The sequence below is a fragment of the Camponotus vicinus genome, unplaced genomic scaffold, assembly GCF_025532165.1.
Source record: "Camponotus vicinus isolate PSW18456_S1 unplaced genomic scaffold, iyCamVici1.0 SCAF_4, whole genome shotgun sequence".
In the NCBI taxonomy this organism is placed as follows: domain Eukaryota; kingdom Metazoa; phylum Arthropoda; class Insecta; order Hymenoptera; family Formicidae; genus Camponotus; species Camponotus vicinus.
The window spans coordinates 3,929,220-3,951,593 of record NW_028141976.1 but is presented as its reverse complement, the minus strand read 5'-3'; the positions used below and the strand labels follow the sequence as shown (position 1 = coordinate 3,951,593).

At 36.6% G+C, this 22,374-nt stretch overlaps 1 protein-coding gene across 9 annotated transcripts in view; it reads left to right on the top strand.

Annotated features, from left to right (window-relative positions):
• By (focal adhesion protein tensin) overlaps positions 1–22,374 on the top strand; it is a 161,792-nt gene that overhangs the window by 129,512 nt on the left and 9,906 nt on the right. For 8 of the 9 annotated variants that reach the window (XM_083097613.1, XM_083097617.1, XM_083097615.1 and 5 more), the window contains 3 exons: positions 15,739–16,022; positions 16,150–16,745; positions 22,037–22,250. In XM_083097613.1, coding sequence (XP_082953739.1) covers positions 15,739–16,022; positions 16,150–16,745; positions 22,037–22,250 — 1,094 coding nt within the window. The remainder of the gene's footprint in view (positions 1–15,738; positions 16,023–16,149; positions 16,746–22,036; positions 22,251–22,374) is intronic. The other variant, XM_083097614.1, reaches the window with a different exon arrangement.

The window sequence follows — 22,374 nt, the reverse complement described above, 5'->3', positions numbered from 1 at the left end:
TGGAAATAGATCAAAGGTCGGCCCGATGGACAAGGTCCATCGCGTTAACCACCGCTTCCGAGTATAGCATTTCTACTCTGTCGCTACCTATTTACATCTTCACTTTTCTCCGCTACGCTAGCGTAACTTTTTCATGACATGAGCAAAGTGCCTGTCACAACGAATATATATTCGTGGTACTAAATCTATTTTCTACGTTTGTTGAAAATATTATGCAAAAGTTACAAAGTAAATAACGATCCAAATTACATAAAGATGAGAAAGAAAAATATCCACCAAATATTATTTGATAAAAATGATAAATTTTTAATTTTAATCCTTTAAATTTAATTAAGCTCACGAAATAATCACAATAAGCATTTTTTACAAGTTCCCTTATAAATTAATTTTTTTGTAAATTAATTCAAAACTGCCAACACAAACGTGTTATTCAAATTGGTTCCATTCAAAAGGATTCAAGAGGATTTACACTCGTTACACGGCTTTAGCCACGCTTAGTAAAGAACATCCAATGTAGCGATTTGTTCTGCTCGGTATAGTGCTTTAATCAAAACGATTGCGTCATCGCCGTGAATCCCCCAAAAACACGCGTCGGCAACGCCGGACGGCCAACGCTCTCGGAGTCAATTCGTTTCGTTAGCGATCGGCTAGTTCCAATAAAGCTGTGTGACCCAAATTGCGGGCGATGCTAAATCGACGCCGTTTGTTACGGGACGAAGAGCGATGGCAAACGAGACCGGAAAGAAAGATGGAGGGTGGCCCTGAGCGGCGCAGCCAAAGGGAGACGAATCAGTATTTGGGTTGGGCCGATTGGACGCCGTGTAGGTTAATCGCAATACCGGCGGTGACCCGTCTACCGGATATCCACCCCCGTTTACCGGACCGAAGGGTGTGACCAGACTGGAATCAATTCCACCTCTCGATAACCGAACAACCCCGAACGAAAAAGATCGCGTATCCTGTCGTTATCAGGACGCGATCGATTATAGAAATCCTTCCGCATAACTCGGCGCCTGGACTTCTACATCACGCTAGTTTCTATTCTGCCATGAGACTTTTATGTCTAAATAATAATCGCGAAATATTTTTAGAAATTTATTCATTTTAAAGATGTAAACATTAACCCCTTAAATGTACAAAAAGTTTCAATTATTTTTATTTAAATTTTCAGATTAAATTTTTTTATTTCTAGATCAATAGACAATCGTCTGAGTTTGTAAAGGAATTTCGATCACACGAGCGATTTAAAATAACAACACGCAATTTCCCGAGCTGTCGCCCTTAATTGCGCTCGTGTTGGGGCTCAGACGTTTTAAATCATACTTAAATCATTCCAATTCCACTCGCGTTGTCGAGTATCGGAACGATCTGTCGCCGACGGCCGCGCCCGCATCAATTGACGTTCAAGTCTTCGATTTGCGTCGTTACTTTGTTAACGATTTAATGCGAGTCTGGGCACGCAATTTTCCTCGTAGCTCGGTGACAGCAAAGAGTTCTAGAAAATACATTTTCCTCTGTCGCGAGACAACATTTATCCACACGAAGAGCCTCTTCCCGCCGGCGGATCCGCGAGTGTAACGAACTTCCATCGTGACGTCGCGATGCCCACACGCTGCACCCACGCGACACAAAATACGTTTCCTAGAGTATCGTGGTCGCCGAACGATCCGCTTTAACTATCTGCTGAGTTATGTGAGCCGGCGCGAAAAGGGCTTTCCTGATCTTTATCTTTGATCGGTGACGCGAGACGCGAAGCGGAAGTGTAATGAATCTTCCGTGTTTCCGGGTTAATGTTATATGAAACATCTATGTATTCAGTCCTCTTGAGATAGTCTATTTAAGGAACTGCGAGAGAACAAATTTAAAATCTATTTAGATTGAAATATAAACTTAAAAAAAAATTTTTTTGATGTACCGAGAAAAAATTTTTAATTTATTTGGTCTGTGAAATGAACACAGGTTTTTAATCTTTAAATCAAAGTGAGAAGGAAAAAGAAAAAAATCTGTTGTATATATATAATAAATATAAATATATAAATATCGAAATTAATATATTTATCATATATGAAATATATCGATAAATGAAAAATATATCGAAAAATATATATGAAATATATGATAAATATATTAATTTCTGTTAATCGGTATATTTTTATATTCTTTTACTTATTATTTCTTCTACTTAATTTCTCTTTTTAATTATTTTATTTATATTTATGTATACATAAATATAAATACAATAATTAAAAAGAAATTAGGTAGAAGAAATAACATGTAAAAGAATATAAAAATATATCGATTAACAGAAATTAATATATTTATCATAATAAGTAATGTATTATTGCGCACGAATCAGAATGTAACAATAGTCGTGGAAGCTGCATCATGGAAAGAGATGGAAAAAGCCGTACAATATACATAAATGATTTTCATGGTGTGGTGGGGAGTCTTCGGGTTTATTCTTGGCATCAGGACGCCATGGATGGGGATACAGCTTAACAGTTTTCGCGCGCTTCTACGTAACAGTCTCAGTTCAATTCGTGATTCTCTCATGATCAATAGTGCGTGTATAGTTCTCTAGTAGAAATTAGTATTCCTGCCATTTCGGTATCGAACACGAGATAAATACGAGATTTTATCGAGAGTGCTGATTGTGCGCAATTACACTATTGTGCTAACTAGAATCGTAATAGTAAAGTGACGAAAGTGGTCGATGTTCCACAAGTAAGTTGATTTTATTTTTGATTTGTTATAATAGCAACTTTTAAATTATCATGCATAAATTTGATTAACTAATTTTGAAATAATTATATAAAGCAGTTTTATAAATATTGAATTTCAAGCATTCTTACAAATTAAAAATAATGTTTTTTCAATTTGATATTCTAATCTGAAATTTGCAGAAAAAGAAGTTAGAAATTATTTATAAATTAATTATATTCTAATTATTAACATTACTGTTTAAGTATGTGCTATGTGATACATAAAAACAATTCTCTCGAAATATTTCTTTTTATCGCTTTCTATCATGATATTGCAACAAACATCCGTCCAATGTTTCACAATTGGAGATTGACCTTAATTTTACCATCTACCGTTAAGGCAATGCTTCATGTAGGATAGAGACTTTTGATCCAAAATTGGCGAACCGGCTTGACCAGGCTACTCTCGCTTCGAGAATCGGACTGACAACGAGAAAGTTGGTTCCTGGAAAGTGTAGATCAAGTTTGACGTTTAAGAAAACCCCATAGTTGGTTACGGTCTTAGATGTATGATTTGTCGCAGAATTTCTCTATCAAGCGTTTTGTGAAAAAAGGAAAAATCAACGCCGATGTTGCGATTGTGTTTCTTTATATTCTTCTCAATATAACACTTCTATCTCTAGTTCCTGATTATTTATTCAAAGAAGAACTTTACAAAAGTTAAGACTTTTCATCTTGCTTTTTACGAAGGACCGCAATATTAGAATTTATGTATAATTACAAAATTTTATAAAAATTTACTGGAGAACCGTAATGGACCATGTAATAAAACACCGAAATATACGAGAGGAGTGCTAAGTAGTAACGGACATTAGTAAACAGACAGCCCGGTCTTCGCACGCATTAACCACTTGACTGCTTTTAACTTTTACCGCCATTAGACTATCGATTTTTTCTGTCAATATATTTTATATATCAAAAAATAAAGCGAATAATTCATCGAAGTTTCAAAAATCTCGTTCACTGGCTCGGATCTTTTGTTTGCTGTCGAAGAAATTGTAGTACGATAAAACAAGAAGAGAAAACGTCCGTTCAATAAGAATGAGAGAGAGATGTAGGAGTTAGGACAGAGAACAGAGACAAGAACCCATTGTCTTGTCGTTCGGTCATACGTCTTCCCGCTGTTACGTCACCATTGTTTACCCCCAACCTCAGTACAGGGCCGCCTCCAGCAGTTTTATTTTGCCACTTCGATGCCCATTGTGCGGTCTTTTTGCCTCTTATGGGCGGACATAACTAAGAGAAATCATTTTTTGCCCTAGCCAGATGTCAATACCGAAATTTCCGGTATCGTCCGTATCTTGTGAGAAGCCCTTTTTCCAGATTTGAGATGTACACATATTATGATATGAAATATTTTCGAAGAAAAGTAGGTGAACGAGAAGAATTTTAGAATTTGATTTTTGAAAATTTTACAAAGTGTACTTAACAGAGTAATTATGATTAATTAAGATGTAAGGAAAGAGATAATTATTAATGCGTTTCAACAAGAAAATTAACATCTAAAGATGATGTAGATAAAATAATATTACATGTCTAGAATCACGTTCTATAAATTTACATAAATTCTTTTCTTGTTGGCAATGTTACTATTAATTTAATTGATTATTCTTAACATATCACCGATAAAAAGATACGCAAATATGATGAATTGCATCGTCTCATATTCCCGCGTTTCATCGAGATGCATTATGCGTCATGTCATCTTACGCATAAATCGTGAACGCGTCCTTGTCCCAGATTAGTTGCCTAGGAATACATCGTCGCTTCCCGACGGTAGTCGAACAACTTTTCGCTTTATCCTCGTTACTCGCCGACAGTAGAAATAGCCACGTTACGCTCGGACGAGCGCGAGATAATAAATCGGTAGTCGCGATCTGTCGCGGATGTACATTTCAGATTCGAATCCTCGATATAGATCCTTTTCTCTATCATAAATTTCTTGACTTTACTAAACAGAAAGTAATCGCGTTAACATAATGTGTATCAGGAAAGTATCTCGGAGATATTCTCTTGTCAACTATAAATTTATTTATTTTTCCTCGCAGATATATCCGAAGATGTAGATATAAATGCCTGGAAGATATAGATAATGTCGTGTTGCAAAAGTCTTAATGCTATTCGCGTCAAATATTAAATATCGATACGAAACGTCAATGAGTTTCGATCATTTCGACCTTTCACGATCTCCGTATCAATCTTAATCTCGCATATCCGACGTCACGTAGCAATTTCAGAGTTGATAAATCTTTCGTCATTAATGCAAGTGCTGACGCGCGCGTGCGCCGATATCTAAGAAACAAATATAATTTATATGCATATCAAGTAATCTAAACGATTGCGGTTAATTACCGGTTGTCGAAGCTTCGGGTATTACGAGTGACGCGATAATATAACGCAATATCTATATATGGCGCGGCCTATGTCGGTTAAATGAGCGGGTGATGTTATATACCTGGTGAGCCAATTATTCCTAAATACATCCCACACGCGCTTGTACAGATCCGGCTACGAGATAGCGTACTGCGTTACGCATTATGATCCCGGCGCCTAATAGGTTATTATTAGGCTACCGGATAGCAAGGCCAACCTATTCTTGTTTAACGCGGCGTATATTCCAGCGATGCAAATGTCGTATTCGCGTGCTCCCGTTCGTGATGAGCAATCAGCATTAGTGTTAATATGACGCGCCCGAAATTCATACCATTCTCAAACATATGCATATGCGAACCGGAAATTCGTGCCACGCGAATCTTACTCAATGAACACGTCCGCGCATCACGATACTTGGGATGCTGCGAGCGTTAAACAGCCTCTTTCACCCAAGCAATAATCTTCCAATTGAGCAACGAGATGAAACGTTTCGTTGATATCCCACGCTACATAAAATCTATTGATAATGAAATTAATCAATCGTATCTCAATGAGACTTTAATTATGATGCAAAAAAATATTTGAAAAAAAATATATATGTACCTCGTAAAAATCTCTTTCATCAACGGTTGTATAGTCAATCTCTCCTTCATCAGCGAACCATCGCGGCATAGATGAAGCCTTGCGTCAAAGAGAGAGTAAATTCAGCTCGAGCAAAGCCTGGCCTAAACATCCATGTGCTACCGCGGCGTTCATAATGTATAAGCAATCAATCACTTTGATTCAGCGCGCAATCCGCGCGGACCTAACGACGCCCTCCCGCCATAATTCCCTCTCATTGTCGTCTCGCTCTAAGCATTAGCATTAGCATTCGTCACCTGGCGCACCTGGTGTACATGCGACGATCGTAGAATACGCGTTGCGTGAACTCGTTTGAAAGAAGAAGCGCGTGCCGCGCGATGTAGCAGGGAGGTAGTGCGTATTTGCGAGCGGTTCTTGCCCGTCCGCACGCATGTGCGAACATTGCCGGGCGATGAATTATTAATTACCGGCCGTTCATTCGCGACTAGTGCCTAATTAAAGGTGTGAAAAAGGAAACGTTGCGCGTCGCGATTCCTTCGGCTTATACATTATCATGCTAATGCACGTGTGTACGCGTGTGTTTAATTCTTCAGAAATTTGTTCTGGAATTTTATCGAAATATTTCATCTGCTGCATATATACGTATACATATCTTAATGATCTCCCGAGCAAAAGTCATCTGCGAGCGGCTACGCTCCACTTTTCTCGAGTGCGGCCTTTAATTTTGTTATCGATCGGCGCGATACGTGATCGCAAGCGGTGCCGGTCAATTTGGTAGCGTTTTCTCGAGCGCGCCAAATAACATCGACGTGTGCGTGTGCGTGCGGAATCGATGCGTGCGATCGACCACGGTCGAGAAAGACGACGACGATATAGTCGGTCGGCTGAATCGAGAGTTGCCGTAGAAGGACCGACGACTGGAGGCCGTTGAAGTAGTCGAGTAGAGGGGCTACCGCAACGACACTCGTACGAGACACGCACACGTGCGTGAGATCTCCGCGTAACACGAGGAACACGTGCACCGCAATACGCTGCTAATGCGTAATGCGTAATGCGTGCGTATGAGTGAAAATGCATGAATCAAACGGCCCACTCTCTCATCGATTGTTTTCTATTCAGAATATGCGAAATAAGAACCATGAATGTGTGCCAGACATCATCTGACAGCGCACTTATTTCTACGAGCGTTTTCAATTTAATGGTCCGATATATTCTACGCTCTCTTCCCTGATTTATCATTATCAATTCTAGAGAACTCCCCTGCAAGTATGAGAAAGTATATGGCCTACTTATACGAGTGCGCCTCTGAAAATACGCACATAAACATTATTACACGTCCAAAATACACGCATACGTACATGCGACTTTGTATCTGAATTTCAAAGGAACGATTCATGTGTGCATCTCGAAGGAGATGAAGCTGGACGATTCGAGGCCTGCGAAGCCGCGTATCTGCACGCACGTGATCGTCGTACACGAGTGTGTTTATATGGAGAGGCAACGTTCCGAAACTCCATATCGCCATGCCAACTTCTTGCGTAGGACGTTAGCCTGGCCGCCGATGATGATGACGAGGACGGAGACGATGGTAGTGGTGGTTAATGCGAATGACGTGATGGTGGTGGTGGTGGTGGTGATCACTATCGTACGGCATTTGCAACGCACAGTGCCGTTTCTGTGCTCCTGGTGAACGGAACACTCGGTTTCTCGTTATCGTTGAATCCTAAGCAAGTTGCCGAAGAGGTATCGGTATTCTTTCTTAGTGGCTTGGTGAGTCCGCATTAGGAATCGTTTGTGTTTAGTGCGACTAAATGGTTTCAATGGCTGACACTATTGGAGTTTGATAATTCGGTACGATGATAAACATTTCTACATGATAAATATCTTAGTAATTAAATTATAAAACTAAATAAAAAATGTGACGTAACAAACGAAAAACGAAAGTTTTATAACTATATAATTATGTTTACTTTTTATTTTAATAATTAGATGTTTAAAAAATCAAAAAATCAAAAATGTTAATTAGTTAAAAAAAGAATTGCAGAGTTTGCGAATATGTGTGCACATTCTGTTTTATTTGCTTTATGCCTCATATATCATCTGTATGTGCAATTATTTTCAAATTATTTTATATTAGATTCTCTCTCTCTCTCTTTCCATATAAAATATCATTGCCTATTTTATTATATAAAAACAAAAGGTTAATAATAAAATCTGTCTTGATCGATTTTCATGCTCATAGACTAATTTCGCAAAATGCGTTACTTATCAACACCTTTAATCATAGCTCGCTCCGCGCGACCCTTAATATCTTTCCCTACGGCTACCACGCCTCCGTCTTTCGCATTTTTGTCATCGGATGCGGTGAATCCCTGACTGGATCTTGGTGCCCACATCCCATCGGCGTCTCATGAATCTCCATAAGGCCGTCAAACGAGTAATTCGTTCGTACTTCTCTCTTTCTTTCTCTTTTTTTCTGTACGCATCGAGTACCACTTACTTCTCTCGCCGCCTCGCTCTTCGTCATCCACCTGGAGATAATGACGGCTCACTATGCTGATGAATAGAAACCCTTCCAAAAGAAGGATGTAAGTTTTAATACCTTGCGCATGAGTGATCTGTCCTTCGTCAAAATGGAGGGGCGAGGAAGGATGTAATGGTTATATGAGATGCTGAATAAAAAATGTTTTGAGACACAAAAAGACAGCGCGTATTGTACGCGTTGAAAAATTTACGTAGGCGGCTGCTTTGTTATGCAGATCAGTTGCTTGGTTAATTATGATGCTCGTTTTGTTTGAAGAAAAGATGCAATTAAAGGTTTTTGAAGCGTTTATAAAAATGCATGTAAGAAGATAATTTTTTAACAAATTATTCAAAAATACCAGATTTTAAAAAATTATAAAGGAATATTAATGAATAATGCTCTAACGAATTCTCGTGTATTTTCACAAAAAGGATAACATAATTTCAGTTCAACTACATCACTGGAAGCACTACCAGTCTTCCGCTATCAAGACTTCCCACCGTCATGTTCCATAGACTTCCTCCTAGAATTTTTACTACAAGTCCAAGGGCGTAAGTCGCCAGGGAAGTTTCCATTTACATTCGCATCTGAATATGCAGCGGAAACCCGCCGGGTGTCGTAAACCTGTCGAGTGCACTGAATCGCGTCCTTAAATTTCCCATACTCGCCACTATACCGGTATCGCGCCGTGCGTTCCGTTCCTAAATTCTGTGGTTAAATCATAGCATAGCGGTAAATAAGTTAACAACTACGATCAACTATAAATTCGCTTTCAAAAGAGCGAGAGATAGAGAGAGCGAGAGAGAAAGAGAGAGAACATTCGAGCCGACTAAAACGATGACGTTTCCACACGAGAATCTGATTACCATATCCAGCTAGATATCATTGCGCGAATATGCAATTCATTTGCGGTGTTAAGGAACGAGAAATTGAAATAGTTAGTGGTTACATGTCGTTGTCGTCATTATTATTTTGATCGTAATAGTCATGTGAACGCCGATGCACTTTGCCATCAAGTTTAATAATAATTGTCACAAAATGATTCTTTTCAGTAATTTAATTAAATATCGCAATAAAAAATTAATGATGTCACAATGAAATTATAGATATCACAAAGAAAAAAATTAATAAGTAAAATTAGCAACTTAATTATTCAAGCAAAATACTATATGATATATGATATGTATTCCATAAATATTATCTTTTGCATTAAAATTCCTTATATGAAATAGTTTAAATTACATTTACTGATTAAAGCGATACAATTGACATTCGCGATTTATGATTCATCGAAGATATCACTTCCGCGAAGATATTCTCTTAAGATTTTTCACAAGACGCACCCCTCTATCGCAGAGATAAAGTTTATCAGTTTATCCACTCGCGAACGATTTTACGATACGCATTGCGACATCGATATCTAGCTGATAACATCTTTGGCCAGATCTGAAATTGCGAGACTAGTGTTCGCGATAGTATTAATTGATCAGTATCCTGGTCTCCTCTCGGTATTTGCGTAGTCGGTCATTTTGACGTTTATATTAAGGCGCCGAGAAATTTATGTCATCCTCTTAGAAAATTGTTTATCCTGGAACACGGAACTCGTTAAACTTGTAAATCGGGGCAACGTTAAATGACAGTGATATTTTATGATACTTTTAATAAACAGTGTATCGGATTTAAATTAAGTTTCTTTTCTATCCTCTTCGAAAGAGATTGAACTTCCTATAAGCTTCTTTGATGAATTTCTTTTCAACTCTCGGTATTAATAATTTTTTTAATTTGCTATGATTGAAAATTCTCTTTTGTATAAATTTGCCTTAAATATTTCTGCAAAATCCATTAAACATTTCTACTTAATTTGTTGCAAATGCGAATTATATATCTTGTGTATCAAATATAGTTTCAAATTTTTCACACTGCTAAGTTTAAAATAGAGTTGCATGAGATACTAGAATAATCTTGATATTATCTTGTCTTAAAATTCAAAGCAAAATCGAAGCAAGATTTTTAATTAGTTGTCAAAACAGTACCAAAGATAAAATTGTCAAGATTTTGTCAAGATTATTGGTTTCTAAAAAAAGCTAAAAATCGTTGGCATAAATAATTATTTTAAATTATATTATAAAGATAAATATTATATGATAAATATTATTTTATTTTACAATTTTTCAATATTAAATAAAAATTACTAATAAAATCGAGGTAAAATAATGCAAGATTTGCAATGAAGATCAAGACAAGATTTAAGTTCTCGAAAACTTGCAATACTAGTACGATATTTTTACGAATATTGTTTTGTCTTGAATCTTGTGCAATCCTAGTTTTAAAGAATTTTTCCCCCACATCCAACGATAAAATTCAAATTTACAAATTGCCGGTACGTCTTTCGCCGACGCGCACAGCTCATCCGAGACACTCGGATCGCCCGTTATGCGATCGCTCGCGGATGATGAATGACGGCGATAAATCGGCGCGTGAGCCGATTTTATTCTTGGTGCCGCATCGCGCGTTCTCGCGGCGCGACGCAAAAAGCACGACGCACGTCGGAGAAATTGTAACGAGGGTCGGACGGAAAGCTAGTCGACGGTATCATTTGACGCAATAAATCCCCGGCCGATTCGCGTTGGAGCGTGCGGCCGACGGCGACGGCGTTATCCGCCGCGTGATCAGCTGTAGCTCGAACGCGCGCTTCTTTCTGGACCGCGTCGCAACCGCATCCGCAGAAATTTATACGCGCGTGATAAACGCGAAAATCACGCGTATTCTCGAAATACGAGGCGCTGCTGGCTGCAATTTTCAGAACCCGGCTCGTTTTTCCGCGTCGCGCAAGGAATTCCTGGATTTAATTAATTTGTCTTCGTAAAGAGAGGCAGTTAATTATCACTTTCATGGCGCGACGTTACCGATTATCGTGCGTTTTATACGCGCAAAGTATTGGCATTTTTCTCGTGGTACTATTATTAGTATGCGCCGCCTCGGCGGCAATTTAATCACACTTATGTCGCATGTTTGAATTATATGAGATGCTTGCGATAATTTATTAGGGTTGACCGGTAATTGCCACTCGTCTCATTTTTATCCAAATCGATGCGCCAATCTCGGACTAACACACGCGCGCACGAGCATTCGATAAATGCTCAGGAGCACGCAATTCAATGATGCAATGTTGCGATTTTCCTTCGGCCTTTATGCGACGTCGATAAAAGCTTTCTTAAATCAATCAAAAATCATCGATCATGCAATTCTACCCTCCGGCAGAATCCGTTCTTCGAAAAAAATCCAAGGTGGTCTCGAAGTAGGTGGTATTCGAAAAATTCTTTGAAACTAGGCTTGCATAAGACCCAAGACAAAACAATATTCATAAAAAATATCGTATTAATATTGAAATTTTATTTCGCATTGACATATGTAATTTCAAACTTAACAAAAGTAGTGAATTACGATTATTAATGTAAGATTTTTTTATTTATAAAAATTATAAAAATATTGTAAACCTTTTTTTATCATTATCAATGTGAAAACAGTAAATTATCGATTATGCTAATACATTTCACACTTTCATTACAATTTCGTATCATTAAGTTCGCACGTTAAATTAACATCGTCGATCATGTTCTCCATATTTGAGTTTCATCATCGTACTCTGAAAGAAATTACGTTGCAACGGCAATAATTTTCGATCGACAAGCCATGACAGAATTCTCATTTTTAAACATATACATGCGAAAGTGAGTTTCGCTGAGACATCCAGCAAAGTATCATATATAAAACCAATTTTGGAGAAATCAAATCATGTAGTCGTTTTTATAATTCCATCAAAATTCAATTAGTATTATATATTGTACTCTTTACTATTTATATAATTATTATCCTTCTCTTTTTAATTTTAAACTGCAATATTAAATATTGTATTCATCAGCAGCAGAATTTTTTTAGTTATAAATATTTTAGGAAATAAAAATATGAAGAAGATTAAATATTTAAAGCCTTTTTAGCAAATCTGCTTTTGATTCCATGACTTCCAAGTACAATCTTGCTTATTCGCATGTTCGCGAATGAACATTAAATGCGTTCCAACTGTCTGAGTTGGTAGATTAGGCGTCATTGACAGAATGCCCGAGCCGGTTTGAGTATAATAAGCGAGTGAGTCGCTCAAATAAAAATGATTTACACCGGGCGCGATATGTCGACGAGATAGCGGCGACGTGGATTGAATTCAGATGAGGCTCCCTGCAAATGGCCCTAGGAGATTATACTCGGTGTCCTTCGCGAGAGCTCTCTCCAGTGATGATCTTAAATTAGCCCGATCTCGATCACGCCATTATCACAGCAAACTCGTTCGTAAATGCGATAATAGCGTTTTTGTGATTTGTTACGGTTGTCCATATTTTTACGTTATTTCTTTGGATGTCGCTGATAAAATCGAAATATATTTGCAGTTTTATGAAGGAAATATAAAGTTATAAAGAGATATAGATTAGCAAAAATATATCTATTTGCTTGAGTTATTAAAGCCACAAGAAACTTTAGTTAATTGAAACTAGTTAATTCAATCTTTAATTATCTCAAGGTTACATGAATGAATAATTTAGTAACTCATACTCCGTGACGGTGATGTACATATTAATTTACTCCGGTCAAAAAATACCAATTTAATTTCGCACGGACACGTTGGTTATAAAGCTATGTCTTGTAAAATGTCAGACGCAGTATACAAATAATATGACACGTGTTTTGCAAATGCCAGAGCGGTCGTTTCAGCCAGCGAGGCGAAAGAACGGACATTCCGGCAGGCGAATTATGTTAAGAACGAGCTCAATCGAGAGTATGTGGCGCACCACTTAGGCATATAATTATACACCCCGGGAATTCCAATTAAATCCGATAATCCAGCGCTTATAACCGGCACAATTGCGTTAACGCAAAGTGCCGTGACCGCTGCTGTCATCGCAGAGAGAGAAAAAGAGACGTGGAGTGTGACAGGCGCCAAGTGCATTGGCCACACTTGCACCCCGCGGCGCGCAGAATGTCGGATCAAAGAGATCGAGACGATCGAGAGAGGGAGAGAGAAAGAAAAAAAAACATTGATGCTGGGCGAAAAATAAATCGCCGCGAAATTCTGCACGCGGTGCTACCGGATACGCATCTCGACGGAAAGATCCGTTAAGGGCCTCTCGCACCGAGAACCACGACCATCCCCACGATTTTCTCCCTATTTTCCTTCTCTTCGCTCTCTTCGACGCAGTGCAGCGATTATCGATTATATGTATGAAATGATGAGAGAATGTGCAAGCTTCGAACGCGAAGGAAAGCACACCAAATAGCGCCGTAGGAAACGTCAACTCGGATGTTGATTAATTCTCATCGAGTGTACAGATCTTTCGTGAAAACACGTTATTCTTGTTTTCGCACGATGGGCTGATGTGTGTGCTTTCGTCGTGTTATTAATCTTTCACTTGTTTAAAACGGATATTTGCGTGTTCTTTTACGAAGGCAGGTTTTCGCTTTATTACAGACATGAATTATACATGCGAGATATATAAGCGCGAAGGTAATCATTACTCCATGGGATGCACTTTAGCTTGTCGTCTTGTTATCATCATTATTTCTTTCGCATAAATGTGTATTGTCGATATCTCGAAGTAATTGGATACTTAACACCTGGAAAACTTTATAACCGCACATCTAAACTTTCATTTTCCCATCGTACTTCCATTCTGTGTGGATAGATTCGGATGAAGTTTTATCGTTCGCAGAAAGTTGGAACCCCTGCTTCCGGCGTGTTCTCGATTTTGTTACTTTATATCTACAGCTGGGTTCGCGCCTTTTTATCCTCAACATTGTTACCCAAGTTCGCCAGTGAGTTAAATAAACTTCTTACCATTGCTCGCTCGTTTCCTTGTTGCTTTTCTTTTTATTCGAAATAGATTCAGCTACCAGAAACTTTCACGCCATTAATGGGTACCTAGTAAGATTTTATCAACATGTTGGAAAACTTAACGATATATACAGAATACTTTCAGGCTTCATATATTATCATTTTTAATTATTAAACTAACGTTAAAATGTTTTTTTACGTAGCTTTAAATTTTACATCGTGAGATAGTTATTATTAATAGATATCCAATTTATTTTTTATTCAAATTTTTTTCTGAATGTTATAAAATCTTAAAATTTTGCAAAATATAATTAGAAAGCTGATTCGTAGAATTTTCAGCTATCGAAACACGAAATACTATTCATTCATATATCCTTTCTCTTTCGCTCAAAAGTGTTGCATCAATTTACGATTAATCTGTGTTATGTCATGAGTTGAGTAATTTGCGCGCCTTAGATGACGTAATTCTTGTGGTAGGTTAGCCCCATGTCACGCGGTCATCGGGGAAAAAGACTCCTTCGAAATTGCGCCCTAAAGAAAGTAGCCGAGACGCCGGAGGAGATCAAGTAATTATGGCGTGGACTTTCAGAAACCCTTGTTGCAAGTTTGACAATTGCGACAATGCAATGAATTTCCGGAATAATGCTTCGAATAAATGTTGCATCGACCTAGTCGTAAATTATGAAATCGACTTTACTAAAAAAAACTTATTCTAGAACGATTTGTTCCTGACATGGACTTCACAAAAGATATATTACAAATTATTTATATTAACGCAAGGATTGTCTTGTTTTGACATAAATAATGATACATCTTTTATTGAGATATAAATTAAAAATTCACAAATTAGATTTAAAATTTTTCAAAATTAAAGAGATCGAATTATATTATTGTATCATCATTTCCATTTTTTGTATTCGTTCATTTCGTATGATATAAATGGCATAATTGTAAGTTATAAACACCAATTATAGATGCTCCTAATATCCTAGAAACTGAGCAATTAACTCTAAATGGCATGATGCGTTGGTTGAAAAAAGAATATGTGAAATGGACGATTCTTAACTCGTTACGATTCGTACTCGAGAGCAACGTCAACAATTTATAGCCGACGGTTGTTCCTCTAACAAGCTCCTCGATTTCCCGGGGCTCGTGGAATTATAGTTTACGCGGGCGCCCGCAGATATTCCTACACAAGAAGAATTTGAGAGAATTTATTTGCGGCTTAACTTGTTTTCTCTACGAGAGCTGTTGCTATTCAAATCCAGAATATTTATAATTTATCAATATATAATTTATTAATATTTATCATTATATAATTTTAATTTTTGTAAAGTTAATTAAGCACAAACAATTTGAAGAAAGTTTGGAAATATGATTTCCAAATTATGTGTTCTATATTTATTAATTTAATTTTCTATAACTTTAATTTTCTATAATTCTCTCTATTTATTAATATAATTTTTAAAAAATTAAAACTGATAATGTATAGATTACGAATAGATTACAATAGAATTACGAAATAAAATATATATTCGATATAAAACTTGTACTAAAATATATATTCCTTTTTCAATTGTTGTCATTATTTTATTTGGGCACGTGTTTTATTCTAGAAGGCCGTGAGACTCCACTGTCACCGCCGCCCCCTTCGAGTTCTTCGGTTCAGACTTCACCTCGTGGCTTGGGTTACACGTGTGGTCCCATAGATGGATCGTTGTACGCTGTGGTACATCAGGGTGGTGCAGGAGGCGCCCGCGGCTCGCCATTGACGGTTTCCATGGACAGTGGCATAAGTAGTGCACCACCGCAAAAACCCAGTCCACCAGAACCTGAGCCGGACAATCAAGCTCACGGAGATCTTGATAAACTTCTTCATGATATGATGCTCACCGTTGAGGTAGGATAATTATTAATAATTATATGTATAATGTAGATAATTATTATTGCATTTGTATGTAGAAAAATTAAGAGAAATAAAGATTAAAAAAGAGACGCGCCATTCAGATTACGAAATTTTCTCATAGTCTATGCCAGACCCTCCGACAGATGACTACAACCGTGATCGAAGCGAAAAGATGTACATTCAAGAAACACGCAGCTATAGCAGTCACGGTAGCAGCCATCCGACGTCTACCTATTCTACTTTGAAGGACTCCTATAGAAGTTACAGCAAGGAATCCAGTCCGCCCTACAATTCCAGCAGCAGCTACAGCACCCTAAAGAACAGTATCGAGCATCGGAGGGACGATTTTGAGTATCGTGTGTCTCCAGACCGCAAGATATCCGAGTCTTCCAACGATTCTTATAGGAAACACACGGATTCCTTCTCGCCACCTGGCAATATCGACTTCATCGACGAGGATATCCCGTATCACGCTAGGCAGACCAGTCAGCCATTCTCGTACGGTGCCACCACCGACATGATCAAGCATCAGAAACTGTCATCGCCTTCATTAGTGAGGAAAGCATCTGTGCGCGGTGTGGCGCCCGTCGTAGATTTCGAAGACATTCTTGGCGAGAATTCTAGGAGACCCATCAGCCCTCTGAGTCCTAATACTCCGGATCCGCCCCCAGAGTTCGCGAATGGACCCGTAAAGAGTGGAGCCGATCACATTGATGGGTGAGTGATCTTTTGTCTTAAAAAACTTATGTACTGTATTTATAAATCTATTTGCGGCAAAGTTTACTCTCCTATATTTAAGATTCCAACAAGTATTTTAAGAATAATAGAGAGAACTAAAATATTCTTGCTCCGTTAATTATGCCTAAAATTATGTCGCGTTTACGCAACATAATTTACTTTATCCTCTCTGCGAAACATCATTAACTCTATTCGCTTTTACCTCTCTCTCTCTGTCAACATTTCTAAGAGAAATTTACAGCCTTCGTTTCTCGCGACACACGATACCTACTCATTCTGTCAACGACCGAAAACGGTTTCCTCGCGGCAAATAAATAGCGACGTTGCAAAAGCAGAGATTAGACTAGGTTTCCGTGAACGTCGGCAGGGGAAATCGCGAGTGGGCCGTACTTCTGGCAAAGCTTCCAGACGATCGTCGGCCGGTACAATGTCGCAATGCATTGTCCAAATGGGGCACCGTAAAAGAAACGTACTCGCGCGTGAGAGAAAGACAGAAGATGGGAAAAGAAAGAGAGAGAGATAGCAAAAAAATTCGTCAATCGTGGACAATTGTCGACTTATATGTGGTTAAAACACGGTACTTTTGCCACGAATGGTAAATGCGGTCGCCGTGAGTCATTCTCGTTAGTAACGTGAATAAACGAGGATATCTTACATCTCCGTTGATGGTCGATAGCATCTCACGAATGACGTGGATCTGAAAACGCAAGTTGCTAAGTGCAGTCAATGAAACTGCGCAAAGTGCTAATTTAACGTTAATTGATTGCAGGAATTGAGCGCGAATAAACAGAATTTGTGTGTGATATGCAACTTATTGCTCATTAACAGTACTTATTATTTAGGTCTGTTACAATTCTTTTAATAAGTTGAAATTTCTATAAATAAAAAATTTGTTCTATAAGCGTACGTTAATAAATATAGATAAATCACATATTTAAAAATTATACAAAAATATTAATTGACACGCGTACAAATCAGTTATTTTATTTTGTTTAAAATTGTTACTTTTAAAATTAAAAAAGTTTTTGTTAAATTTGCTTTAATTTTTTACACACACAGAGATATATATATAACATGATATAAGTACAATTAACGTTAAAAGAGCACGCTGATCAATATTTCGAAAAAGGATCGCGTTTCGTAAACGCGAACGCATCCTATAAATATACAGTTACTATAATATATATAACGCCATTCACCTCGAAGTCATCAATTTTTTGCCGAGACTTTCGCGGTTCAGTCCCGCCCTGTACATTTTGCGAATAAGATGCCGCACCCGAATGGAAGAGAAAGCACTCATGATCATATTAAACGAGCCTGTTAACTCTGTTCGGTTCGACGCGACTATAAAGTGATATGTATACCGATTCACGCCGTCACTCTTTCACTGCGGTATAATAAAACATGTCAAATTGAGAAAACCGATGTCATTGCATTGCGCGAACAATTTTGCAATTTTTTACAAACTGCAGAAAAATGTTTTTCATTTTTAAATTATAAATTTAAATGTCTATCTGATCAAAAATGAATTTTTCTGAAGAGAGAATTATATATAATTACTATTTATCCTGTAAATCTATGTTTTTAATATTATTTTTAATAAAATATTGTTATAGATTTTATTTTTATAAACATAAATTTTTTAAATAATATTAAACATATTATTCAGTTTATGAAAACTCGCACTCTTTAAAATTCTCAATTATCAAACTCTTCTCAATCTCTTATTTTTTTTAATCACCCAACCATAAAGAGCCTTATAAAACGTGGAATTACGAAGGATGGATGGTAGCTCGTTAAATAGGACGAGCCAAATATCCATGCCGTAAAATTCGTGGCATCATATTGCGCACCACACGAAACGCCGTGAAAATAAACGCACGACTTCTCTTCGCGAGAGGAACGATTTTGCGCTAGGCGCGAACAACCGTAAGATTTCATGCGATTATTTACGAAGAGATACTTCTTGACCTAGACAGGAAACAGACGACGTTTATGGTCGAGGGGATCGACGGATGTTCGGCAGATCCGCTTTCTTGTGGGCAAAGGAAATGGCAGTCTAGCCATGAGAACATCGGAGATCTTTGCTTTATTTATTACCAATCTCCCCCTATCCCCCAATCATCTCTCCCTAAATATAATAAAACGAGATGTTGTAATATGGTGTTATTTAATGAATTGAAACATGAACATTTTAGAAATTCTTAGGATCGTAATATTGCGACAATTATATCGTCGAAGAAAAATACGATGAAGCTTAAGAGATAAAGGAAATTACCTATTTTTCTTTTTCTTTGTCTCCATCTTTTACGAGATAGACGTTGGTCGCTCTCTGACATAATTATAAATATAGAACAGCTGAAAGAGACACGTTAAATCGGTTTTGTAGATCATAAATTTAACTCACTCTGCTTTTCTCTATCTTATTTTTTTTCATTTACTCACATATGTATTGAAATGATCTATATTTATTAGTGAGAAATATCAAATGTTTCTTATTTAAAACAAAATAATTCTTCGTCTCAAAATATATTCGATATATAATAATAGAGAGAAAGATAATAATAGATAATAGATAAATCACTTTTTGACATCTATTAAAAAATCACAAAATTAATTTATAAGAAAGAAATAATTATTTATTTCAATTTATACTCTGTTATATTAGTAATACAATTTTATTTTAATTGTTATCACTAAATTTTCGTTGCAACTTTGCTGTCTCTTTTTTTCCATAAAGTATGTTATATTATGATCTCTTTTTATTTTACGTTAATTTTTCTTTTGTCATAATTGCGGGGATACCAGAGAAACAACACTGGGAAACGGAAGTTGTTGGAAAGTGAGGTGGAAGCGCGAAAAGTCGCTCGTAAAGCCTCATATAATTTCTACGCAAACTCGAGCTTGCGTCGTTTTTCCTAGATGGACGAGACTTTCTTATACCGTGGGTTAAACTTTTCTATTGCGCTCGGAAGACCTTTTCATTCAATGTTCTTTCCCGTACTTTTACATATTCATACACTTTTATAGCTTTGCAAATTATTATGCCAGATAAACAAGATCATGCGTAAAAATGATGCAAATAATAAATGATAATAATTTATAAGATAATATAGAAATTTTAATTTATTATATCAATTTTCTACTTCTGTTTGCTGTTACTGTATAGCATATAAAAGAGAAGATACATCTCTCAAATATTTAATAATTAATAAATATGTAGAAATTATTAATTATTAAATTTATACGAGATGTATTTCCTTTGATATCACGTAGTAACAGCAAACGGAAATATGAAACTGACTTAAAATTACGAAATAAAAGTCATTAACATTACATATAATATATAAACATAAAATTATATAACAAACTCGTATATTTTATTCTTGAATAAAAAAATGCGTTTTGTACAAATTCACGATTTTTATTTTTTATTTTTTAGAATTTTTAGTTTTTTTGACGAAGATTATTTCAATTTAAAATCTATCTATAAAGGGAATTGACGCGTATTGCGTCATTATGCAAATGAGATCTGGCCTCGCATGTATATGTTTTGTGCCATGCTTGGTTTGCGTGCGAGTCGTGCGTTTGTTATAATTTTTGCTAATACTAGCATATATATACAGAAGATATTACATTTAGAATTAACAACTTGCATATAGAATATCGATAATAATAAAAAAATAAATTTTTTCATGTTAAAAAAGTAAATTTTTTCATTTTAAAAATGGTAAAAATTACATATATATTTAACAGAAAAAATATGAAATAATTTTTGAGCGAAATACAGTAAACTTTTGCCGCAACTGAACGATCGAAGCAAATCAACAAAGATAGAATAGTATTTGCTATTCATCATGAATAATAAAAAAGAGGCAGAATTCCAGCTCTTTGTTTTAATAATACGATGTATCGTGTTTGGACTTTCCAAGAAATACAAATCAATATTTCAATCAATGATGAATTTAAAATAAACACTGAGAATCGCGAAAGATTCAACGAATCGGTCAAGGTTGATATAATAAGCTCACAATTCCAATCTCTTTCATATTTGATGCTTTTAAAGTGATGCTCTATATTTGCCCCATCCAACGAATTTTCTTGCATCTTTAGACATACCTACAATTTATTGCTGCAATTCTATGTTTATATATTATGTAATGTTAATAACTTCTATATCGTAATTTTAAGTCAGTTTTATATTTCCGTTTGCTGTTACTACGTGATATCAAAGAAAATACATCTCGTATAAATTTAATAATTAATAATTTCTATTTATTAATTATTAAAAGAATATTTTCTCTTTAAGAAAATTAATTTATTTATTATATTTCGATTTGAAAACTCTCTCTCTTTCTCTTCCTATCTACCTAAATCTCTATTTTTCTTCTACCAGAAATTTCTTTTCATAAAATATTAAAATATTTTTCTTTAAATTTTATATGAATGTATAAATTATCATATATACATTCATGTAACATATTTTGGATAAAAACAATATAGAATTTTATAATAGCCAACAGCAAACTCGAGGATCTAAAGCAATGCGTCTTTAAACTCACGCTCTTCTCAAGCGACAATTCACTTATGAGGCGCAGTTTACAACCCTCCCGGGGGTTGTGTGCGCGTTCGGGTGGGGTATAAATTTTGTTATTAAAAAAAAGAAATCCTCCGTGACTTACTCTGATTGGCTACCGGGGCCGCCGTTTATTATCTCGAGGAATGGCTGGATGTAACACGCTCTTCGGAGCCTCACGGACCGCTGGCCCGAAGCGACCTCATCGATCAGGGTGTAATTATCGGCGTCTATCGCAGTAGGAGGTCCAGAATCTGGCGCAGCAGAATTCCGCGAGTCTATTTGCGAAGATCCGGCGCGTTATAACGAGCCTTTGTTATTGGAGTCGCCGTCTCGTGTTCCTTACAAAGTGCCCGCAACTTCTCGTATTTTCATGTACACAATGTGTAACGCGATAGGACCTTGTTGCAAGACTCTGTTGCAAAACGAGAAATGTATCGCGAGATTCGTTATTTGCGACGTACTATTAAATATTTCGTGTTATTGATAAAAATATTAAACCGGAAAACTCCCGATTCTGTCATCGACCCTGGGAGGAGTCTAATAATTTATATAATGAAACCAATTTATTGAAGAATCCCTTATATTTGATAAAGTAATTCTCATTTTTTCGCTTTTATGCATGGCATATTTGATATAAAGACATCAAAAAGCTCGCGATTAAATAGTTTCATCTCTTTGTGCCCTCATTTAGATTATCGTGGCTAAGGCAACAACAGTTGAAACTAGCCGCTAGGAGAGATGAAAGGAATCCTGGCCGACTTTGGCGACAAGAGACCGGAAACCGTGTTATCGGTGAACTTAGAAGCTTGCAAAGAGGAATATTGAGACACGATGGTTACGCGAGTGACTCGGCGGTTCTCGACGACGATGACGATACGTGGGCAGCGAGTTCCATTTCTGGACAGGTAAGAAATTCTCAGACTATGAGGTTTGAAATGTCAATTGAAGCAAATCATTAATCCTAATTCTTTTTTTTACATGAGTTTTTTTTATGGCAAGAAATTTAATAGCACAAGAAGTTTATATAAC